The sequence below is a fragment of the Mustelus asterias genome, chromosome 26 (assembly GCF_964213995.1).
Source record: "Mustelus asterias chromosome 26, sMusAst1.hap1.1, whole genome shotgun sequence".
NCBI lineage: Eukaryota > Metazoa > Chordata > Chondrichthyes > Carcharhiniformes > Triakidae > Mustelus > Mustelus asterias.
The window spans coordinates 16,560,022-16,585,403 of NC_135826.1; the positions used below are offsets into that span (position 1 = coordinate 16,560,022).

Here is a 25,382-nt window from a genome sequence, read left to right on the forward strand (position 1 = left end):
TCCTAAATCCTCCATCGTCTCACTGAATACCTCTCACTCTTTGACACCAATTTACCTGCAAGTAGCTGTTTCCACTCCATTTCTGTCAAATCACACGTCAGCCTAGTAATTGGCCCTTCACCAATTTAAAGGTTTTCTTTGTACTTTTACATAACTACACTATATCTAACTGAAGCATGATTAGGAACACCAAAATGCTTTCCCACTGATGCTCCTTCCACCTGCCCAGCATTATTTGCTAAAAAAATAAATCCAGAACTGTCCCTTTTGCTGGGTTTGCTACAAACTGGCAAAGAAAGTTCTCTTGAATGCATTTTAAGAATTCTCTTGCTGTGCTTTCACATCAATTCTATCCCTGTTAATATCTGGAATGTTGAAATCACCCACCATCACTGCCCTGTTGTTTTTGCATTTCTGAGATTTCCCTTTGTAGACCCTGACTACTCCCAGCATTGTGGTTTCCCCTTTAAGATTAAAACAGTTCAACCCATATGACTTAATTTGATGATCTTTCCGTCATATCACACCTCCTCACAGCTGTGATTGTTTCTTTTACCATTATTGCAACCTCTCTTTATTTTCCCCTCCAACCCATCTGAAAGCTGAACCAGGAACATTCAGCTGTCATTCCTGATCTTTGTTGAGCCATGTTTCCAATAAGAGCTATGACATCATGTCTGTCTGTGCCCTGAGTTCATGTTTTATTTGCTAAACTCCTTGCATTAAAGTATATGCCTCTAATCATTGAACAATTTCCAATTAGTCTATTTTCTAGCCTTTGTTTTCTCTGTCCTCCACACTCAGTTACTAATTTCCTGTCCTTCATTTCAGCTTTCATTCTCTTCTGAATCTATGCTCAAGTCTTCATCCCTCCGCCAAACGAGTTTAACCCTCTAAAAATCCATCCTGTCGTTTTGCTTTGCTTTGTGTGTAAAGGGCTAATAGATTTCCTGGTAAATTTTACTGATGGTGGGTTTCAAGGATATATACACACTCTGCTGGTCAGGCTTCCCACCTTTTCCAGGTGGGATTGTCCCCCTCCCCACTCTTCATCTCCTCACTTGCATCACTATTGTTCATAAATCCTGGCAGTTTTTTTACTTCTTTCTGCCAAAGATAAAAGGTGATAGTTTAACCCTTCAAACAGTGGGCAAAACTAGAGTAACTTGCATAGTTAGTATCAGTCTGCACTATCTGTAATCTAGTGTTTTACACCAAATCAAGGACAAAAGGTTTGCAGATTCCTTTGATCTTGTGGTAAATGCTGGGTGAACTAATATCGAAAAGCTGGATTGCAAATGTAGGATGACAGTGTGAGGACACTTAAAAAGACAAATTAACCTACCATGGGAATATTATGTTGGCATAAGGACAACACAATCTGGAAAATGCTTGTGAACTATGAAGGTGGGAGCCAGATGAGGCTGAAGAACTTTTTTAAAAAAAAGTCACACAAACACATCTTGGGGAAACTCAAAGTCATCTATTAGTGCAAAAAAAAATTTCATTTAACAAGTTACAGTACAGTCTTCAAAAAGTAACATACAGCTTTGATTGCTTTGCAAAACTAACCCTGAAGAGGAGTGAAAACATATTTTATTTTTACATTTAAAAATGGGTTTGAAATCTGCTCGGTGACTATGACGAGTCTTCGATTTCATCTGCAGAAATTCAATTACCTACCATTACACTGAACCAGCACCCAGCTGGCTCAACCTAGGATGGTAAGGAACCATTAGAACCGGGAAGTACTGAATGCTCTCAATCTCGGTAAAAGTGATTTTATTTTATAGGAATTAAAAGCTTTAGGAAGGAATTAAGAAATTAAAAAAATACATTTGTTAGCCAGTAACAGAAAACATATAAAAAGGTGCCAAACTACATTTTACTGCCTTAACCAAAACCTGAATTAGATCACTCTTACAGATTACAAAAGTATTGCTTGTGGGCTTATGACTAAACAAAGATGGGCAAGTCCCAAGTTTTATTTCTTCCTCACCACTGATTTTCCTAATCAACGCTGATGTTGGCTTGGCAGGGAAGAGGGTGTATGGTTTAGGCTGAGCAAGAGAAAATTGCAATTGCCATCAGCACCTGAGGTTGCGGAGAAAATAGATTAGACTCTTAATATCCGCTGCTGGAGAATGTGCATGTGTAGGCGCTGATCCATGGTAAAATACTTTGCTGACACTCACTCACTCACATGTGAAAAGTTATGACTTACTGAATTATCCAAGTGGAGACCAATGTGTAAAGTGGAGAGGGAGAGGGATGGATGATAAAGGAAGAAAAATTGCCAAAGTTTAAATGGCCAAGAAACTTTAAGACCTGCAGCAAATCTGAACTATTATGATTATTCTATCAATTTTGTCAAATTGAGTAGATTCACAACCTCCCAAACTATTTAGAAATTTAAACATAAAAACCCTGAAGATCAATTCCAAGTCTTAATTACCTCAACCAAGACAATGGTTAAAGTTTGGTCTTAGCACCCATGGGCTAGGAAAAAGAAAGAAGCCAGGCTGAAATGAGTGTATATATTATAAATATGTAATACATGTTTGTGATAGGACAGGAGAGGTGAGGACAGGAGCAAGTTTGATTGTGATGCCTTTCATGATAAAACAGTCTACCAACACTTGCCCTCAAGGCTTATGTGTGAAAAATAAGTCACAAATGGGCACCAAAGCATGGTCAGTGTTTATGTCATGTAACTAATTAAGGACAAAGCAAGGAAAGACAGCAAAATTGGGTGGAGAAACAGAGAAAGAACAGATGAATTAACCTGATAGAAGAATAAAGGAACAATCCAAAAACAGCCAAAAGCTGTATGTTTACATTTCTACATAAATAGATTTATGTTGGCACTCTGCTTTACCATTTGTGACAGAAAATCCCATTCAATTTAGACCTAGATGTCCCCAGTTAGGCACTATCCTACAATTTTTCGGCCATTGTTTGTCCAATTCAATTGGCCTTACTAACCTAACAACCTGGATTCTATTTTTCTTTTTTTAATGTCATGAAAATACTAGAGATTTGCAATCGGTCACTTTATGCAGACAAACAGGAATCTCACACACTTCACTGCTAATTTGACCCCCATATTCAGCACAAAGAAATACCTGATAATAGGACAATATAACATTACTGAGCGGTGCTGGGGTACAAACTTGTGTCTGTGATTCCCTGCGTGACATAACCCCAACCATATTATGCCTTAAAGAGGCACATTAGTGATCAGACAGTTCCCACTAAGGCAGAAGGGGGAGTTCAAACATATTGAGAACTGCTTCTTTGAGTTGTACTGAGCAGTTTTGAATAGTGAGTTCCAATATTATGGATAGGATGAAACTGGGACTTACTAACTCTCCATAGTTTACATTAAAATTCTAATTCTAAGTGATTGGCATGATTCCAGTCAATATAGACTAGAATCTTGGGGAAAACCGGGTGCAAAAAGTATTAGCAGGTTTCCTGTCATGTTTTAAGTGTTAAGTTCTGATAATCCTTGGGAAGGTGGAAAAAAAATCTGCCACTTGTGCTACGTTCTTTTAAAGCCCATCAGATAGAAAAAAAAAGTTTTTATCATGTTCTGATCACTTTGGAACTCAATCCAGCCCCAGCAACCTTTGCGGAGTGATTTTTATGACTGGGATTGGCAAAGCATGAAATGAGATACCGCTGAGATAGTAACATCCCAAGTCCAATTGCTCACAGATAAAGGAATTACATGTTTCATACACATTATCACAATATACAGAAATACAGCTTTTATTTTCCATACTAAATTTGGAAAAATTTAAACAAAAATCGAAGTATTTAAATAAAAAAAACATTATATTTTTGGGCTATACCCAATGAATATCTCATGATAAAATTATTTTCTATAAAATCACTTTTTGAAAAAAGGATGAGATGCAGGTTTGGTAATTGGAGTAATCAAATTAATATAATAAATAGAGTCACAGACTGTTCCTGTCATACAGGATATGTTTGTGGGGAAAGGAGGAGAGGGCAATAATTTTCCTCGAGCAAATTTCAAACCTTGGATCCCACCCTGTGCTAGAACCTGAGAAAATACCCATCATCCATTACAGTACAGCATGTTATTACACAATGATAACAGTAAGGCATTACATCATTCAGCCACAGCAAGCAAATACAGTACAAGGCTTTGGTATCTACCAGACCTGACTTCCTTTCCAGTTCTTGATGTGCATTGGACATTGGAGAAGCCCAACAGAATGGTCAGGTACAGTCTCTAGAAATCCACTAGCATGTTGAAGAAATTTTAAAAATTACATTATTTAATTTCAAATTTGAAACTTCATTGTAATATATTTCACAGGCATGACAATTGGATAAAAGGGACATTTGAAATATAATATGGGTAACTAGGGCAGCAGGTAGCAAGGTCAAAGTAAGAAAGTACGACTATAGCGGAGAAAGGAGATATTTGGGGACAAACATTGAATATGTGCTCATGACACTGCTTTGTATCTTAGCAAAAATGTTAACTCATTTAAAGTAAGTTAAATTGGAAAGGAAGATCAAACATGCTCAGTATTTGTCCACGAATACCAATACAGAGCTTATAAAATACAATTAAAGATGCTTTCTAACAAAGCTTAGGATATCTGCTGAAAATGCGGGCAGGAATGGGTGATTATTAGGCATTTTTGAACATAGAGGACTGGCAGGCTCTTACATATAAGAAGACATCATCTCGCGCTCCCCTTCTGCAAGTCCATTAAAATGTAACAATGCTGTCAGCAGAATTCTGTGCCAGGGTTACAGAGGTATATGTTGTAATCTTTGCACAGACACCTTACACTTCCCTATGTATTATAATGCCTTATGTGTGAGACATTCCAAGATGCTTATTAAAAAAAAAACCATAGTACTGCCAATACAAGAGCTGGGTCAGCACTAACCATGCGACCGTGTGAATTTCCTGCCTGTTTTTTGAAATATAATTGCCTTCAAGGTTTAATTTGGCAGGTGTAATTTTTACAGAGCTAAATAACTCTGTGGCTCGTTTTACTGTTTCATGCATGAGTCACTCAAGCGCTCAGTACAGGTGATGTGACAATCAGTAGGTTCGAGCTACGGGATATATTATGGCACAGCATTAGGGTTTTGCACACCTGGTTGTCCAGTTCTGCTCTGCCAATTATGGGGTAGGTGGAAGGATGCCAGGTACCACAGAGGAAGGACAGAGAGCAAGTATTAGACAAAACAATGTTCTGCACCAGGCCTTTTAAAAGGATCAAGTGCCACATTAATAAGTGACAAATAACATTACTTTAGTTGCATTGAACTACATCAATTTTTTAAAAATACTAGTCAAAAATATCACACTTAATTAAGAAGCTCATTCCTCAGAATGATTCAAGAAAAATAATGAACTTCAAGAACTGGCAGAAAAGGTTCCCACAGATTCCCAAAACCTTGCCTGTATTTCAAAGCGCATTATTATAAATATAATTCCCAAAACATTCCCAAGCTGCCAGTTGTGTAGAGTAAAATCCTTTAATCTTCACATGCCCCCTATTTTGCGTGTGTGTGTGGTGTGTGTGTTTGTTTTATCATACTTTAAATCTTGTCTGTTGGAATTTTTTGTTGTTGTAAAATCCAAAAGGTTGTGCAACAGTGCACTCAATTGAAAGATATGAAACAGAAATATAACTGGAAAAAATTAAAAATGGGCAGGAAAATTCAAAGTGTACAATATATGCATAACAGTACTCAATTTCTTTGGATTTTTTCAGTATAAAACTAAGTATTTTGGACTATGCTGATTGATTTAGTGGTTTTATTTACAACATTAAAATTCACCAATAGCCCAAAGTGCAATTTTTATATTCTCTCTATTTCTTTCCCTCCCCAGCTTAAGAATCTATGCACACAAAGTATGGAATGTTCCCTCTGTGCTTTAACAATGAATTATACATGAGATGCCACTCCACTTCTAGGCTCCTGTGCCAATGTGCCATTTCATTTTGGAATAAAGAACGGAAACTCATGAAACACAACAGAAAGTTTTGTAAATCCAATTTTAGCCATTGTTACTGTTATGATGCAGTACCTATCTTCATTTTCCCAGAGGATAAACTTCAGTGACGATTGGCTGGGAGAACATTAAAACAAAAAATACGTCAAGGATGCATGAAGGTATTCAGTTCATCTCTCTAATATAATTAACTCAACACGTGATATAACAGCACCTCAAAGATCCTCAATGTTTTCATCACTACAATGCTATCTGTCAGGCCATTCCTTTTGTCACTTAGAGTTAAGAGCTTCTTTCTGATATGTCTTAAATTTACTTGCTGTCTGGCACTATTTGAGAAATAGTGATTTACTTTATCTGTACCATTTAGCATTCTATATACAGTTTTAGCTGTTTTTAGACTGTAAAAAGCCAAGCCTTGCCAATTATTCCACATAGTTTTACACATGGGGTCAGTCTTGTTGCTCTTCTCTCCACCCTCTACAATGCTCGATGTATATTTGTTTCACACAGATTGCACAAGCTGATTTTTCAGTAAAGCTATCATATGAAGAGTCAAGATAGCTTAAAATCATTCATCCTATTGTTTGGTATAAAAACATTTATGGTGACAGTAACCCTTGTGATCTCAAAAACTCAGGGCAATCACCTCTGAAGAGAATGTTTTGAATGAACCAGCATGCAGTGCAGGTTTGGTAAGAGGCAATAATTCCGGCCTATGATAGAATTTCTTTGTGCTGACGTTTGATTACTAGCCATATTATATTAAAGAGATGAGGTGAATATCCAATTATTGATTGATTAATTGGGTAAAAATAAAGATTAGGCAGAGTTCAGAATTGAGAAGGAAATAAGTTTGATTACTTATCATTTTGTGATGAAAACAATTTCATTTTAAAAGATGAAATTCCTCTGGTTGATGACTTGTTGCAACTACAAAACTGCATTAGAATCACCAAATCACTGGCAGGAGGAAGTTCACTCTTGTAAATTTTCCACCAAGTATTTCGGAGACATTCATTTAAAATATTTCTAAACCATTTAGTTTTAGAATGAAGGGCAAAAACCAACAAAAATATTAGAATGTTCAATTTTAGTCATTATGGGTCCTTATTTATCTCCCCATACGTCGCTGTAAACTACCACCCAGGAATGGGCAAACAGTTGGGTGGACTACTGAATACATTGTGTTGCCCAGCTGTGCAACACCATCCATTCAATAGTCCACCCAACAGTTAAGTCATAGCTGTGAACTCATTAAAAATAATTAAAATTCCTCAGTGGAAATAATAACTGTTAATGGAGTTCATTAATCACCTTCCCAGAAACGATGCCAAACAGAGCCTCTAGTAGATATGGGGTATGTTTAAAATTTTAATATAACTCTGAAATCAGGGCCCAACTTGACTCTGGAGAGAGTGTGACTGCCCAGAGGGGGGCAGTCTCTCTCTGCATACCATTTGACATGCATGGTGGTCAAATACAATGTGGCATCAAACTAGCTTTAAAAATGCTCAATCGCCCGGACATTGACTTAACGCCACATAGCTTTTAAATATTTAAAGGGCTGCTTCCTGCACCATCTAAATATTTTAATATTAGCTGCTTAGGTGAGAAGCTCTGCATGTTCATGAAATCACCAATGCAGAGTATTCTGTAGGGGGTAGTGTTGCAGCCGGGGCATTGCCCTGCTGAAACCTGCCAGCTTCAATACAACTGCAGCAAGGGATTGAGCCAGTGTCTTATCAGGAACCCATGCACATTTACTCACCATCACTTTGAAAGCTGCTAATACTCTTTCCCATCCTCATGTTTCAAAGCAAAATTTTAAAGGTGGTTATGTTTTATTCAGGGTTGTTAATAGCAAAGATAGCTTCAACTCAAAATTTTAGTCATGCATCTTCAGAAATATGGGCTGTTTATTCGAGTCCCCATTTATAACATTTCTGTTTTCGATGGAATTTTTTGTGGTTTTGGACGTCAGAACTTTTAGCACCCTATTTGAGATGGAAATACCCATCTCCTTGCAACATCAATCTACCAGTGCCATTTTCCACAGCGCTCATCACTCTGGCCCAAGACTAACATTTTATACCTACATAATACCGATTGGGTTAGATTCAGCGAGGTTTTGTGCTCTATTCCTGTTAACAAGGAATTAAGTTAAGATGTCCCAGCTTGTTTGTCTTGGGAGGTTACTAATGGCAAACAACTAATGGAACTGAAACCAAAAGAGAATAAATGCTGGAAAATCTCAGCAGGTCTGGCAGCATCTGTGTGGAGAGAAAAGTACTGACATTTTGAGTCCAGGTGACCCTTTGTCAAAGGACATCTGGACTTGAAATGTCAGCTATTTTCTCTCCACACAGATGCTGCCAGACCTGCTGAGATTTTCCAGCATTTATTTCTCTTTCGGTTTCAGATTCCAGTATCCACAGTAATTTGCTTTTAGCTAGTGGAACTGGAGGGGCAAGCCTGTGCCTGGGCCAGAACTTGGCTTTATGCAGGCAATAGGGAGGCCAAGTTTAAAAAGGTCTGATTGACAAAAAGCATTTTCCCACTTTATAATTAATGCAAATTGTAAAACATATTTATCACCCAAAACTAAAATATAACAATCATTCTGAATGTTGTAATTCTTTTTATAATTGGTAAAGTTCTTTTTGCAGTAGGGGTTGTGGATTTTTTAGAAGTCATGTCAAAATCATGTTAACCTAATACAGACTATATTTGACTGAACAGGACAAATTTAGGATGTTCAGACATGTGAAAACATTATATATTTTGAATGACTGATAATCACCCGCCAATGGATGAGTGTGCCAGGAGCCCCAGTTCTAATCAGCATGGAATTGTGCCTCCAATGATACTATATTACAGATGCCAGATTTCTAGGATTGTTCTGGATTCTCTGGGATTTATCTACTGGGTGCTGTCATGAGCTCCCCAAGTGAGAAAGGGCTTTAATAAGTGTGCATGTTATTTTCTTTAAACACATTTGTTTATTAGTTATAAAATATTGGAAGATACTCTACCTCCTTCCTCATCTCCTTTAAGACACTCCTTAAAACCTACTGCTTTGTCTAAGTTTTTGTTAACTCTCCTGTGAAGGGGATTGGGAGGTTTTACTAGGTTAAAAATGCTATACAAATTAAAGTTGTCTTTGTATGGGATTAAAAGCTGCAGGACATCTTGTAATGAAACCCTCCAGGAATATATCTGACCAGAGTTGGTAACCCTACACTGAATGGAGCCCACTGATGTGCTGAGGCTGTGACTACAACTGGAGTGATTCCCATCAATTCTCAGCAGGGTCATATTGGAGAGCAGCTTTAGAACAGGGAATTGGTCTGCTCTCAGCTCAACCTGTTTCAAGTTGGCTGGTCATGAAGAAACCTGAACAGATACTCCCCATGTTTGCGCTGCAAGTGAATGGAATGATGAAGGGGAAAGAGTAATTTCTGGAATGAAGTAGATGGCATCACATTCAGCAATTTACTATAGGGCAGCTGTATCCAGTGCATTATACAAAGTGGCCACTGTTGAATTGAATCATAATATATATTGGGGCGAGGAAGCGAGCAGGAAGATGCATACTCTGCAACTAAATGTTTTGCTCACGAAAATTTGCTTTACTTCCCAAAAATGTTTGTTTATGCAAAGACTTTATATTCACAGAATTGTTAACAGCTCCTAAACAGATTTTGGATATTAAACTGTGACAGTAGGAAAAGGGGAACCCAGGTTCCAACTAGTGAAAAAGTAACTTTAAGACTGATATCAGGAGGCTCCTTGTCAAACAATTGGAATCCATCATCACATGGAATGGACTCGAGCAGTAATGGAGACAAAAACCTGGAATTCATTTAAGAAAAAAATAGTTCCCGTAATTGGGGTGGGGGGGGGGGGGGGGGCGGTGGTGGAGGAGAGAGAACGGGACAGACAAGTGTAGAACTGCGTAGATGAATTAAGATGGGACATATGGCCTTCATCATGGCAAGTAACTTGTGATTATAGAGCAACATTTATTCACTAATTTAGGCCCATCTGAAATTTGATGTTAATTTTCCTTCACCTACAATAAACCACCTCCACAACAATTTAAAATTATACGACATGGTCTCAGTAGATCAAATGTGTCAAAGAGTGTTGAATTAAAACAATGCAACATGATACCAGAACAGGGAGGGAGGCAAAGAGAATAGTTTATACTAATCCAGTGACTAGACATAACTTTGCAGGACCTGGAGATCAGGGCCAGAGATGCAGGAAGAGAAGATCTTTGAGTATATATTATTCACATTACACATACATACTTGATTGCCCACAGACAAAGATATGGCACCCTTGTTAATCACTCTGTTCATTCAAGATGAATTGCCTAGTATTGCCATGGGCACAGGTATTGGCTAAAGATATGACTTTGAATTTGACTGAAAAGGGTTAGCTGCTCACTAAATTCAATTAAATAGCTCAGCAGTTTTTCATACCAGCCACAATTTCGAAGCCAGACTAACCAATGCTGTGTTTCATGAGAATTCCATGTACAATGTTAGTCTAAAATTCATACAATACTTCATCACATTCATCATTGGGATACAAGAAATGAACAAATCTGCACAAATATACGACGAGCCTCTTCATTCGAACACTCTAGAAAAATCACAACCCCGCATATAGCATGCATTTTTTAACAGCTCCCTCTATTATAGAGAAATCATATTTAAAAAGAAAATTTAAATAAAGAGAGAGATCACCCCCCCCCCTCCCAAGAACACACACCTGTTCAAACACACTTTCATACAACTCCCAAAGATAGCATTTTAAAGAGGGTGTATGTAAGAATGACAAAATGCTCTGAACACAAATATATATCAATGAGCTTTGACTGTTGGTATCCTGAACTTGCTGACTATTCACCAACCAGAAAGGTGTATTCCGCATTTAACAGTGCTGGCTCCTGCATGTTGAAGATTTTTTAGTGCAAAAATAAGGAATGTGGTAAAATGTTGCCTGTAGTGGTGTCTAACATACCTTCCCCTCTAAGCTCCCACACCCGCTCCTCTTCACACAGTGCTGAAATACACATCTTGCCCCACAAGTTCACTATCAAAAAGTAAAGGTCAATCCATTAAATAAAATCTTATTAAGTGAAATATATATTATTTACACACCCACACTAGGACTTGTTAGCCAGAACAATACACCCAATGTTGCTTCAGCTCTCCATACGAGACTAGACATGGTTTGAAAGGAACAAGACCAACTGGAGGGAATATTATGGTCAGCCTACCATGGTCAACAAATTAAATTTATGGAATAGTTGGCTATTCAGTTCAATGGTCAAGAGAGACTGGGAGCTTCCCTCATTAATCATAAGCTCTAAATCAATTGTTGCACGATAAGAGATTAGATACAGTACACATTCTAAAAATTTCACTAGAACTCTCTTCCTAGATTTCCACCACTCTCTATTAAAACTCTGCAGTAAATAAATGGCCAGCAGGGTCAACTGTTCCAACTTGGTGTGAATGCCATTGGAGGTTGTGCTTGTCTGCTCTGTATGTTTATCTTCTCTATGTAGTTAAGTGCCTGATATTAACTGAAGAAATTAAAGACATTCTTTCATCTCAAAGGCTTGAGATCTAGGTTTTCTGTGAACTCTTTGTGGAGTCGCAGCCAAAAAGTAGAGTTAGGACTCTGACTGTGGCAGTTCTCAAGAAACCCCACAACACATGCTCCAATATAGGCTCCATCAGGCAATAGGTTTCATCTTCTTGCTTGGATACACTGACAGAACCAAAATACTTGGTCACCAAATATTATCTACCTGATAAACATTCCTAATTAATTAGGAAAAAGATTTATCTTTTCAACAATGCATCTGGCCTCTTGGATTTCTCAAGCCCCCAGAAGGTTTTCAAGAGGGAATTACTAGAAAATTAATTTTGAATTCATATCTTGAATTTAAATAAAACTTTTTTAAAACATTATTTTTCAATGTCAATTTCTTTTCCTTCTGTCTCATATGAATTAAACTGATCAACACTGGGTGAGGGCCTTGTATGACCTGGCCCAAATTGAGCTCTAGGCTAGAAGTGCAATGAGCTTAGAGGGTCTATATATTTATTATGTTACAAAACAGAATTAGTAGTTTTCTCACCCTTTCCCTTTCTCCATATTTGACTGATTAGGGATATCACTTGTAAACATTTTTACATAGGGTCCTGATCCACATACTGATGGAACCCCCTGTATAAAAGTGCTAGGCCTTCCAACTTTATTGCTAACTCGAAAAGGTGTAAGCCCTTCCCATTCCATTTCACTCCCGAATCCTTTCAAATTCACTATTGTCACACACGCTGTACATTCAGTAAACGTTCTTTTAAAAACAACTAAATTCTTAGATTTTAAACTTGTTTGCAAAACAGCAAAAAAGTTTCTTCTTTTTTAAAATAAAAATTACTTGGAACCTGACTTTGGAAACAAAAAAAAACTGAATATTCTTTAAAACCTCTAAGAAATGTGTCTTATATAGTCGATCTCATTACAGCTGTTCCTGTCCTGTGTTTGTACTGTATAGTTATAAGTTTGAACGTTAAAAATAAAAGCTAGTTACACCAAACTATGAATTCAAAACAAAATCATAATTTAACATTACTTTCTATTTGATTAAAATTAGAAGAAGTTGACCAATGCCAGTACTGGGTACCTGTGGCAATATTAGGCCAAATACCTATATTAGCCTTGGCCCCTCATACATTTATCCATGAGCATCATTTGAACTGAGGGTCAGCAAGCATCTTAATTTGTACCAAGGATGAATACCCAGCAGTTACCGGGGCCTGAAGAGTGTAACATGGGTCAACTTCTACTTAAGATTCTAGCAGTGATTTCCTTTGTCTAAACTGTAAAACAAGGAGGTCTAGCACTGTACTACCAAGCTATTTCTGAATTAAAGTAAAAAAATCCTTCTTGCCCATGTTTGTTTAAAAAGGATGAGGAACTACTAATAGGTTTGTGCCCCTGTTCCCTGCCCATCCCACCCACATCCCTGTTACCATGATTTGGTTTAGCTTTCACACAATTGGCTTTTGTTATCCTCAATCAAATCCTCGTCTACATTCAGCCTCTCAGGCTCTTCATTCTCCAAAATCTTGGAACAATCTTCTTCTGGTCGATCTTCAAAGTGCTGTTGGTTGCTGTTTTCTTCCAACTCCATGTTCAGGTTGGCAGCCTCCTCCCCGATGCTCTCTCCACAACCAGGATCATTAAACCCCTCGGACACAAGGCCACTGGGGTCCCTCACCCGAGGCTTGCGTCCCCTCGTGGAGGGGGTGCCATTGCAGCCATCCTTTTTAAGGTGCCTGTGCAGGTGGTCTGAGCGGACGAAGGTCTTGAAGCAGGCATCACACTGGTAGGGGCGGAGGCCTGTGTGGGCACGCATGTGATTCTTCAGGTCATAGTTGTGCGCAAACGCAGCTCCACACTCAATACACAAGTAGGGCTTTTCTCCTGTGTGCTTCCTCATATGAACTTTTAACTTGTCCTGTCTAAACAACAGAAGGAAAATAAACAGGTTAGAAAAGGGAACATTTCTCCTGATTTCAAATGACAAATTGAGCAAATGTCTCGAACATTTACTGAACCATCCTCAGTATTCTCTTTATCCTAAAATCTCCAAATGTTTTAAACAAAAGATTTGCTTGCCCCAGTCACTACTTTACTTATTGCTGGTCTTTCCTACTCTATTACACTGTAGTGGTGTTTGGACTGTGGACATTAACCCTTCCTCTAGGTTTCTATATTAAAAAAGGAACCCTCACATCTTCATCCCATTTCCACAGTCCCTGCAGCAAAGACTTGTGAGCTCAACTAAGCACAGGATTGTCATCTCTAGCTGGACATATTCTGGGAGATGTCAGTGGAAGTGACATCACGTAAAGCTGCCGGTGAGATGTGAGTGAGTTCTAAAGAAGCACAAGAGAGGAAAAAAAACACAAACTTTAATTAGACAAAAGGGATGAATTTGCAGTGATGGTGAAAAATGATTAAAACTTAAGAGGGGAAACAAAAACTTGTTTCACTCTCAAGAGGCTCAAAGCAAGATCAGAGACCATGGTTTCAAATCTGCTAAAATGGAGATGGAAATAAATGTCTCAATCTCCGTATTTTTAAATGAAATTAAAAGATCCAAGTTGAAGTGATCCGAATCTTGTGCTCACACCTATTGCACTCTGGCTAATGCTCACTGCTTGCACTTGACCCCTTGATGAAATCCAAACCCCACCAATTCCATGCAAAAGTCCTCCCAACTTTCTTTTCAGTCTAAGGTTTGAATTCAATTGGGTGGCACTGTACCTAATCTGATGTCACTGCATGGCAATGCCTTATGATGGGGGTAGTAGTTTCTTCCCTTCTTGGTTGCTGATGCTGAATTATTACAGTGATTGGATGAAAATATCATTAAAAAATCTCCCGGATTGCTTTCTTTGGCCACCAGGGGACAGATGCCAATTTCAGTTGACTCTCAGCCATTCCAGGAAGATTGGAAACCCTAAATGAGCATTTCACAGTAAATTTCCACACTTCTGATCACAGCACTTAATTTTCTACCTAATCAGATAACTACCCAACTTGCAATTATTTTTAAATTTGAAAATAGAATTTATTAGAATTATTAAATTCTGAGTAACATTAATACAGGGTTGATTATTGAGCCCAATTCTGGACATCACACTTTAGGAAGGAAAGCATTAGAGAAGATGCAGAAAAGATTTATGAGAATGGTTCCAGGATTGAAGGATTTGAGTTACGAGGATAGGTTGGAAAAGCTGAAGTTGTTCTCCTTAGAGAAAGGAAGGTCAAGAGAAGGGAGGTGTTCAAAATCATTAGCGTAGATGAAAACCTTTCCCATTGACAAAAAGGTCAAGAGGACACCGTTTTAAAATGATTGGCAAAGAGCCATAGAAGACACAAGAAAAAACATTTAAAGAAACGGCGAGTGGTTAGGATCTGTGATCCACTGCCTGAAAGGGCGAATCACAAGGAAATAGAATAAGCACTTAAAGGGAAACAGGGGGGTAATGGCCAGTGAGTTGGACAAGTAACATTGATCTTATAGAGAGCTGGCGTACATTTGACAGGCCAAATGGCCTCCTTCTGTCATGCAACAATGATTACATTATCAGAAATTCAAAGAAACAATGCCTTTTTAAGAATGGAACTCAGGATTTAGCAAAATGCTTTTTACTGGAAATAATTTCACATTCACAGCAACAAGGACATAGTCAGAGATTGAAAAAATGGAGGTGTGACCATACGGGCAACTGTCAGCAAGAACATTGGCTGGGGGATGGGATTAGAGGGCAAGTCCACACAGAACAAAGGCGGCACGGTAGCACAGCGGTTAGCACTGCTGCTTCACAGCTCCAGGAACCTGGGTTCGATTCCCGGCTTGGGTCACTGTCTGTGTGGAGCTTGCACATTCTCGTCGTGTCTGCGTGGGTTTCCTCCGGGTGCTCCGGTTTCCTCCCACAGTCCAAAGATGTGCGGGTTAGGTTGATTGGCTATGCTAAAAATTGCCCTTAGTGTCCTGAGATGCATAGGTTAGAGGGATTAGTGGGTAAAATATGTAGGGATATGGGGGTAGGGCCTGAGTGGGATTGTGGTTGGTGCAGACTCAATGGGCCGAATGGCCTCTTTCTGTACTGTAGGGTTTCTATGATTTCTATGATTCTATGAACATCCCTGACATCTGGAACTCCAGGCTATTTATATAGGGAGCGAAGGCTTCAGCCTGCAATGGCATAACAAATGTGATAGCTTGCATATATTTCTCCCCTCAGCTAGGGTCAGCTATACCTGATCCTGGGAGTAGTGCTGGTTCTTTCACAGGAGCTCGAGACAAATTTTGTGGTAAATACCAGCTGTTTTGGGCAGAGTCGCCATGAGATTCTGTGCTAGGTACAACAATGTGATGTCAAACTTTTTTTTAAACTATCGGGACGAAACAGGCAGAAACGGAAGAAATGGAATCCAGAAAAATGAAATCTTGACCCAGAGAATATTTTCAGTTTTCCAACATCAGCAGATCAACATTACTGCACGTGATGTCGGAATAAGGGTTTTAATAAAACAACGTGTGACCGGTTCAACAACATAACACAGTGTTTACTCACACACGATTGAGGATACACCCTGCAATGTGCCTATTAGAGGGTAGTGTGGGTGGAAGCAAGAAATAAGCCATCGTATTGTTCAATTGTTGCTATCACTTCAGCAAATGCAAAGTGAAATGTAAGCTTGTTCCTGGGAAATACTCTTATACAAATGCTTTCAGGTTAATTTCCCTATCTCTTGGGGTCTTTCTAAGAAACTCTTTAGAAAAGGCAGTGCTCATTAGTTCTGGCAGCTCAGACTTCCATTTGTATCTGACTGATATTTACCAGTGTGAGCCATGTGCACTGAGACACTGACTGTCAACTGATGGCCACAGCCAGATGTTGTGATCATGATGTGTTTGCATGAACTGCTGCAGTCCATCTAGTGTAGACGCGGGCAGTTTTGTTACGAACAAAGTTCAATAATTTTGACCCAGCAACAGTGAAGGAACGGCTAGGTGAGTCAGCATGGTGTAGCTTGGAGGGGAATTTGCAACTGGTGTTCCCATGAATCTGCTGCCCTTGTCTTCTAGGTGGCACAGGTTGTGGGTTTGGAGGCTTCTATCTTGGGAGCTTTGGTGAGTTGCTGCAGTGCATCTTGTAGATTGCACACATTGCTGCCACTGTACGCCAGTGATGGAGGGAGTGAATGTTTAAGGTGGTTGATGGGGTGCTAATCAAGCAGGCTACTTTGTTCTGGACGATGTCAAGTTTCTTCAGTGTTCTTCGAGCTGGCAAGTGGAGAGTATTCCACCACACGATTGACATGCATCATAGATGGTGGACATGCTTTTGGGAACCAGAAGTACTGAAGTGTGCAATCATCAGTGAACATCCAACCCTAAGATGGAGGGAAGGTAATTGATGAAGCAGTTGATGATGTTTGAGTTTATGACGTTATGTGGATGAACTCCTGCAGTGATGTCCTGGAGTGAGATGATTGGCCTCCAACAACCACAACCATTTTCTTTTGTGCCAGGTAAGGTTCCCCAAAAGTTGTTAACCTGGGTGAGATCCCCCTCGATACAGACGCTGAAAGACGCCCTCATAAGAACAGGATATGGCGCTCGACTCATCAATCGACAGTTCCGACGTGCCACAGCGAAAAACTGCACCGATCTTCTCAGAAGACAAACCTGGGACACGGCGGACAGAGTACCCTTCGTCATCCAGTACTTTCCCGGAGTGGAGAAGCTACGACATCTTCTCCGGAGCCTTCAACATGTCATCGATGAAGATGAACATCTAGCCAAGGTCATCCACATACCCCCACTTCTTGCCTTCAAACAACCGCACAACCTCAAATAGACCATTGTCCGCAGCAAACTACCCAGCCTTCAGGAGAACAGTGACCACGACACCACACACCCCTGCCACAGCAACCTCTGCAAGACGTGCCGGATCGACACGGATGCCATCATCTCACGTGAGAACACCGTCCACCAGATACACGGTACATACTCGTGCGACTCGGCCAACGTTGTCTACCTGATATGCTGCAGGAAAGGATGTCCCAAGGCATGGTACATTGGGGAGACCATGCAGACGCTGCGACAATGGATGAATGAACACCACTCGACAATCACCAGGCAGGAGTGTTCCCTTCCAGTTGGGGAACATTTCAGCAGTCAAGGGCATTCAGCCTCTGATCTTTGGGTAAGCGTTCTTCAATGCGGCCTTCACGACACACAACAACGCAGAATCGCTGAGCAGAAACTGATAGTCAGGTTCTGCACACGAGGACAGCATCAACCGGGATCTTGGGTTCATGTCACACTACCTGTAACCCCCACGACTTGCCTGGGCTTACAAAATCTCACTAACTGTCCTGGCTGGAAACAATACACACCTTTTTAAACTTGTGCTTGGCCCTCTCTCCACTCACATTGTCTGTACCTTTAAGATTTGATTACCTATAAAGACTCACATTCCAACCATTATCTTGTAAATTGAGTTTGTGTCTATATATGCCCTGTTTGTGAACCCAACTCCCACTCACCTGATGAAGGGGCAGTGCTCCAAAAGCTTGTGCTGCCAAATAAACCTGTTGGACTTTAACCTGGTGTTGTGAGACTTCATACAATGGATGACTCTACATTCTCACCCATCTTTGGGATAGTGTCCATTTTAAACTAGAAAACAAGTCCAATATTTCCATTTATAATTACTGTTTTTCTCCATCATCATGACATAGGCACGACTAACCAGTGGAGAGATTTCCATTGAATTCAAAATTACTCAGACCATTTGATGCTGCACTCCATCAAATGTCAAGGGCAATTGTTTTCACCTCACTTCTGGAATTCAGCCCCACTGTCCATGCCAGAACCAATGCTGTAGTGAGGTCAGGGCTGGGTGGCCCTGGCAGGATCCAAGATAACCAAGATCAGTGAGCAGGTTATTGCTGATCAGTTACTGCTTGTTAGCACCATCAATGCTGATGATTAGAAGCATATTGATAACAGTGGTACTTGGCCAGATTGGATTTGTCCTGCTTTTTGTGGGCAGGACATACTTGGGAAATATTCCACATTGTCAGATAGATGCACGTGTTGTAACTGTGCTGAAACAGCTTGGTTAGTTCTGGAACATAAATGTTCAGTCCTCAGCCAGGATGCTTTGTTTTACACAGCACCTTTAGCCATTTGTCATCATGAGGAGTGGATAGAATTGGCCGAAGATTCAGCCTAGGCATGAGATAGTTTGCCTAGGCAAACTAGGCATGAGATAGTGGAGATCTCAGAGGAGTCTGAGATGAATCACCCATTTGGTATTTCTGGATGAAGATAGTTGCAAAAATCTCATCATTTGCACTGATGTGCTGACCTCTCCCACTATATCCAGCGGTGTACCACAGGGATCCATGCTGGGTCCTCTGCTATTTGTGATTTTTATCAATGACTTGGAGGAGGGGGCTGAAGGGTGGGTCAGTAAATTTGCTGATGACACCAAGATTGGTGGAGTAGTGGATGAGGTGGAGGGCTGTTGTAGGCTGCAAAGAGACATTGATAGGATACAGAGCTGGGCCAAAAAATGGCAGATGGAGTTTAACCCTGATAAGTGCAAGGTGATTCATTTTGGTAGGACAAATTTGAATGCGGATTACAGGGTCAATGGCAGGGTTCTGAGGAATGTGGAGGAACAGAGAGATCTTGGGGTTCATATCCACAGATCTCTGAAGGTTGCCACTCAAGTGGATAGAGCCGTGAAGAAGTGTGTTAGCGTTTATTAACAGGGGGTTTGAGTTTAAGAGCCGTGGGGTTATGCTGCAACTGTACAGGACCTTGGTGAGACCACATTTGGAATATTGTGTGCAGTTCTGGTCACCTCACTATAAGAAGGATGTGGAAGCGCTGGAAAGAGTGCAGAGGAGATTTACCAGGATGCTGTCTGGTTTGGAGGGTAGGCCTTATGAGGAAAGGTTGAGGGAGCTAGGGCTTTTCTCTTTAGAGCGGAGGAGGATGAGAGGCGACTTAATAGAGGTTTATAAGATGATGAGGGGGATAGATAGAGTGGACGTTCAGAGACTATTTCCTCGGGTGGATGTAGCTGTTACTAGGGGGCATAACTATAAGGTTCATGGTGGGAGATATAGGAGGGATGTCCAAGGTAGGTTCTTTACTCAGAGAGTGGTTGGGGTGTGGAATGGACTGCCTGCTGTGATAGTGGAGTCAGACACTTTAGGAACTTTCAAGCGGTTATTGGATAGGCACACCAGAATGATAGGGAGTGGGATAGCTTGATCTTGGTTTCGGACAAAGCTTGGCACAACATCGAGGGCCGAAGGGCCTGTACTGTGCTGTACTGTTCTATGTTCTATTGAAAATGGGAATGTTCATGGAGCATCCCCCTCCGGTTAGTTTATTTCTCCACTACCATTCACGACTGTGGCAGGACTGCACAGTTTGATATGATTCTTTGCTTGGGGATTGCTTAGTTCTACCTAATGCTAACTGCTTCTGCAATTTGGCATAGCCCGGTGTTGGAGCTTCATCAGGTTATCCATTATATTCCATGTTTCTCATGGAATGCACCTCTGCACTTCTCATTGAATCAGGGTTGACCCCCTGGATTGATTTTATAGTAGAGTGAGGGATGCGCTGGACCATAGGATTACAAATCGTGGTTGAAAACAATTCTGCCAAGACCAATAGCCTATACTACCTCATCGATGTCTGGGTTTGACCTGCTTGGTCAATTTTGAATCAATCCCATTTAACGTGGTTGTAATGTCAAACTACAAAAAGGAGGTTAACATCAGTGTTGAGAAGGTTCCTCATTTCCCCAAGGACTGTGTGGCGGTCACTCCCACCAACACTATCATGGACCGGTATACTTGCAGTAGGAATATTGAGGGCACGATCTAGTAGGTCCTTTCCTCATGTTGGTTCTTTCATATCTGCCAGAGGCCCAAGTCAGATATGATTCTACTGACTCACTTGTAGACACTGATGGATTTAAGTCCTCCATACAGAATACCTCCTGTGCCCTTGATACCCTTGGTGCTTTTTTCAACATAGAGGAACACGGATTCATCAACTGAGGGAGGGGCAGTTGGCGGCAATAAAAATGAAGTTTCCTTGCTCATGTTTGACCTGATATAATGAGACTTCATGGGATCCAGACTCAAATGTTGAAGACTTCCAGGGCCACCACCTCTGGTGGATCTGTCCTATTACTGTGATATAAATAAATAGTAGAATATAACCAAGGATCACAATGGACAAGTCTGGGAAATTGACTATAAGCTGTGATTTGGTGAGTGTGACAAACCTAGGCTGTTGTTTGACTAGGCTGTGGGAGACCTCTCCCAATTCTGGGGTGTGTGTGTGGGGGGATGGTGGTGGGTGTTGAGGAAGTGCAAGGAACAAGGAGAATTGCCACTGTTATTCATCGCTATTAATTGTATAAATTAAGGTTAAACACAAGTAGATGGGGGACACTCATTGGACCATTTTTAACAAGGTACTTAGGGAACTGGTGGTGGGTTGTCGATTTAGAGTGAAACATTACATTTGTAATGTTTCACTTTCTGAATACATCGTAAAGATTTGACTTTTGGTCTCCTTCACCAACTTGAGCATTCAGCAGCATCCTGAGTGACTGTTTACTTGAGATGACGGGTGCAAAGCTAGAGAAGCTAGGAAGAGATGTCCCGCAGGTAGCTGACTGGAAATAAACTTGGCAAACTCTAACAAGTCTTCTCTAAATGTGGTCAAAACGTAACAGATAAAATATCAAAGAGTTTCAGATCAAGAATGATTGCTTGTGTATGGAATATAACAGCACTCTCAAACAAAGCAAAGAAAACATCCAATGTGAGCTTTAGTCACGAGTGAATTCTAGCACATCAATAGTATGGCCTGTGACGAGCATGTATGAACCTTTTTGAATATGGTATTATAGTTTTTAGCTTATGAATTTGGACCAAGTTCCTATCTGAGAGCTAGCATTATAAATTGATCCAAGCACCTGTCCAACCTGTTAATCAGCCAATGACCATGCTATTTTTAATCAGTATATATAATTCGATCACAAATACTGATGAAACTGGGGATTAATGTGACTCAATATCACTTATCCTGGGCCATTTTCAATACCAGAGCTGAAACGTAGCACTACCTACAGCAAAGTTTGAAGCAATGGAGTCAGCCACAGCGACAGCAAGTGTGCTGTTGCTTCAAGTATTTAGAAGAAATTCTAATATAAATCATGAATACATTCATTTACCATGCAATTACAAATTGTCATTACATGTCAGTGTAAATTCCAAGACACTCATTTCAGTCCAATGAGTGGAAGTGACAGTTGGAGAGATCATCCAGTTTGCTCCTAATCATAGACAAATTGGCAACTCTGCAGAAAGACCGAGTGTGAAACAACTCCAGAATTCTACAATACAATAATGTCTTCACAAACAATTCTGGGAGCTCAGATTAAACGAAAAGGTGCACAAAGAGGAAGTTCAAAGCACAGCACCGGACAGAACTGCCATACTACTAAAGCTGATTCAACTAAAACAATGAGATACAGATTCAAAGGTGGAGCCTCTAATTTTAGAAAAATGAGATTATACTCAACCAGCTGCAGCATATAAATCTGAAAAGTAGGAAATGCGTGATGGGACGAGTTAGCAACTGAGAGAGACAAGAGAATTTTACAAAGCTGCATGCATGAACAGAGTAGCTCTAAGAGCTGAAGTGTAGACTGAAGAAACCTACATGCCTGCAGAGAAATCAGAATTTCTCAAATCAGAGGAAATGTTTTAATGACCGCCTGATCAGACTCTTTGTTCGACCGGAGCAAGGCAGAGAGGAGCGATTTGTGGCTGGAGTAAAAAGGGTAAGGGATTGACTTTTTTTTTTCCTTACTTTTTCACGGGGTTTCTTTTTTTCCTAGTTTAAGTGAAAAGCGGAAGTAGGCCGGCCGCAGGGTGACCTGGGAAGGAACTTTTAAATTTTTTTTAAGCGCGCGGGAGGTTTAAAAAGTAGGCCGCACTATCCAGCGGGCAGCGTCGTTAGTGGGCAGTGGAGTGAGCAGGTAGCAGAGTGAGGGCTGAAGAGCTTTGGCTCAACGGGCTTAGGCGGAAACGGGCGAGGCAGGGTAGGTTTAGTTTTTAAAAACTTAACAAAGCAAATAAAATAAGGATGGAGCGTCAGGTGATGTGTTGTTCCTGCATGATGTGGGAGCTGGTGGACCCCATTGTGGTTCCCAGTGAGCATGTCTGCAGTAAGTGTTGGTTGCTTGAGGAACTCCAGCTCAGGGTTGATGAGCTGGATTCTGAGCTTCAGACACTGCGACACATCAGGGAGGGGGAGAGTTACCTGGACGCTGTGTTTCAGGAGGCAGTCACACCCCTTAGACTAACTAACTTGAATTCAGCCAGTGGTCAGGGACAAAAGGGTGTGGCTGCAAGTGAGGCAGGTGGCAAGATCCAGGAGGTAGAGTTCCAGGAGCCTCAGTCCCTGAACCTGTCCAACAGGTTTGAGATTCTTGTTCCGTGTGGCCGGGAACGGGGACTGCAGGGAGGATGAGCAAACTGACCACAGCAGCGTGGTACAGGGAGCCGTTCAAGAAGGGGGAGAAAAAAGAAATGTAGTCGTAATTGGGGATAGTATAGTTAGGGGCATTGACACTGTTCTCCGTGACCAGGATCGAGAATCCCGAAGGTTGTGTTGCCTGCCTAGTGCTCGGGTTCAGGATATCTCATCTGGGCTGCAGAGGAACTTGGAGTGGGAGAGTAAAAATCCAGTTGTCGTGGTCCATGTTGGTACCAACAACATAGGTAGAACAGGAACAGAGGTTCTGCTAAGGGAATATGAAAAGCTAGGAGCTAAATTAAAAAGCAGAACCAAAAAGGTAATAATCTCTGGATTACTACCTGAGCCACGAGCGAATTGGCACAGGGTCAATAAGATTAAGGAGGTAAATGCGTGGCTCAAAGATTGGTGTGGGAGGAATGGGTTTGAATTCATGGGACATTGGCACTAGTATTGGGGAAGAGGGGACTTGTTCCGATGGGATGGTCTTCATCTGAATTGTGCTGTCTCTGGCGAATCGTATAACTAGGGCTGTAGATAGGGCTTTAAACTAAATAGTGGGGGGAGGGTTCAGTTGTATGGAGAATTAGAAAATCAAAGGTAAAGGAGAGGGTAGGAGTGCAGGTTAATGATGAGGACTTTCAACTAGTTAAAGGAGCCGAGGGCTCAGAAGAGGTTAGTAAAGTTTCCAGACTACGTAATAGAACAGAGAGTATAGAAGGTGGCAGGAATCTAACCTCAGGCAGAGTAAAAAAGATGACAAGCATGAGATGGGAGGTGGTCAACACAGTGCAAGGAGATGGTCTGGGGAAGAACAACCAGTCTGTGACAGGAAGGGACAGGGCATGCAAACAAAGGAATGCACTAACAAATCGGGTCCAGGTAAGAAAGACTAACATAAAGACACTTTACCTGAATGCACGGAGTATTCGAAACAAAGTGAATGAGTTGACGGCACAAATCAGTACAAATGGGTATGATCTAGTGGCCATTACAGAAACGTGGTTGCAGGGTGACCAGGACTGGGAACTAAATATCCAGGGGTATCAGACAATTCGGAAGGATAGACAGGAAGGAAAAGGAGGTGGGGTAGCTCTGTTAATTAAGGATATCAGGGCGGTAGTGAGAGACGATATAGGCTCTAGGGAGCACAATGTGGAATCAATGTGGGTGGAGATAAGGAATAGCAAGGGGGAAAAAGTCACTGGTGGGCATAGTCTATAGGCCCCCAAAATAATAACAAATGTAAAAATGGAACAGCAATAATCATGGGGGATTTTAACCTCCATATTGATTGGTCAACTCAAGTCGGATGCGGTGGACTTGAGGAAGAGTTCCTAGAATGCTGCCGCAATAGTTTCCTCGAACAGTATGTTACAAAACCTATGAGGGAGCAAGCAATCTTGGATCTGGTCCTGTGTAATGAGACAGGTAAAATTAATGATCTTCTTGTGAGGGATCCTCTTGGAATGAGTGATCACAATACGGTTGAATTTCTAATACAGATGGAGGGTGAGAAAGTAGGGTCCCAAACCAGTGTCCTCTGCTTGAACAAGGGGGATTACAATAGGATGTGGGCGGAATTGGCTAATGTAGACTGGGAACACAGACTAATTGGAGGGACAGTTGAGGAACGGTGGAGGATTTTTAAGGAGATTTTTCTCAGTACTCAGCAAAAATATATTCCAGTGAAAAAGAAGGAATGTAAGAAAAGGGATAACCAGCCATGGATAACTAAGGAAATAAAGGAGAGCATCAAATTAAAAACCAATGCATACAGAGTAGCCAAAATTAGTGGGGAACTAGAAGATTGGGAAGGCTTTAAAAAAACAACAAAGAACTACTAAGAAAGCATAAAGAAAGCAATAAAGAAAGGAAAGATAGATTATGGAAGTAAACTAGCACAAAATATAAAAACTGATAGTAAAAGTTTACACAAATATATAAAATGGAAAAGAGTGGCTAAAATAAATGTTGGTCCCTTAGAAGATGAGAAGGGGGATTTAATAATAGGAAACGAGGAAATGGCCGAGGCCTTAAACAAGTTTTTTGTGTCGGTCTTCACAGTGGAGGACACAAATAGCATACCAATAATTGACGGTCATGGGACTGTAGGGGGTGAGGACCTTAAAACGATCACTATTACTAAAGAGGTAGTGCTGG

General features: G+C 40.7%; 1 protein-coding gene across 6 annotated transcripts in view; it reads right to left on the minus strand.

Annotated features, from left to right (window-relative positions):
• Positions 1–4,522: 4,522 nt before the first annotated feature.
• The window catches only part of LOC144479482 (zinc finger and BTB domain-containing protein 7A-like), a 200,367-nt gene continuing 179,507 nt past the window's right edge, over positions 4,523–25,382 (minus strand). For all 6 annotated transcript variants that reach the window (XM_078198200.1, XM_078198198.1, XM_078198202.1 and 3 more), the window contains one exon: positions 4,523–13,569. In XM_078198200.1, the coding sequence (XP_078054326.1) occupies positions 13,089–13,569 (481 nt within the window). In that variant the 3' untranslated portion in view covers positions 4,523–13,088. The remainder of the gene's footprint in view (positions 13,570–25,382) is intronic.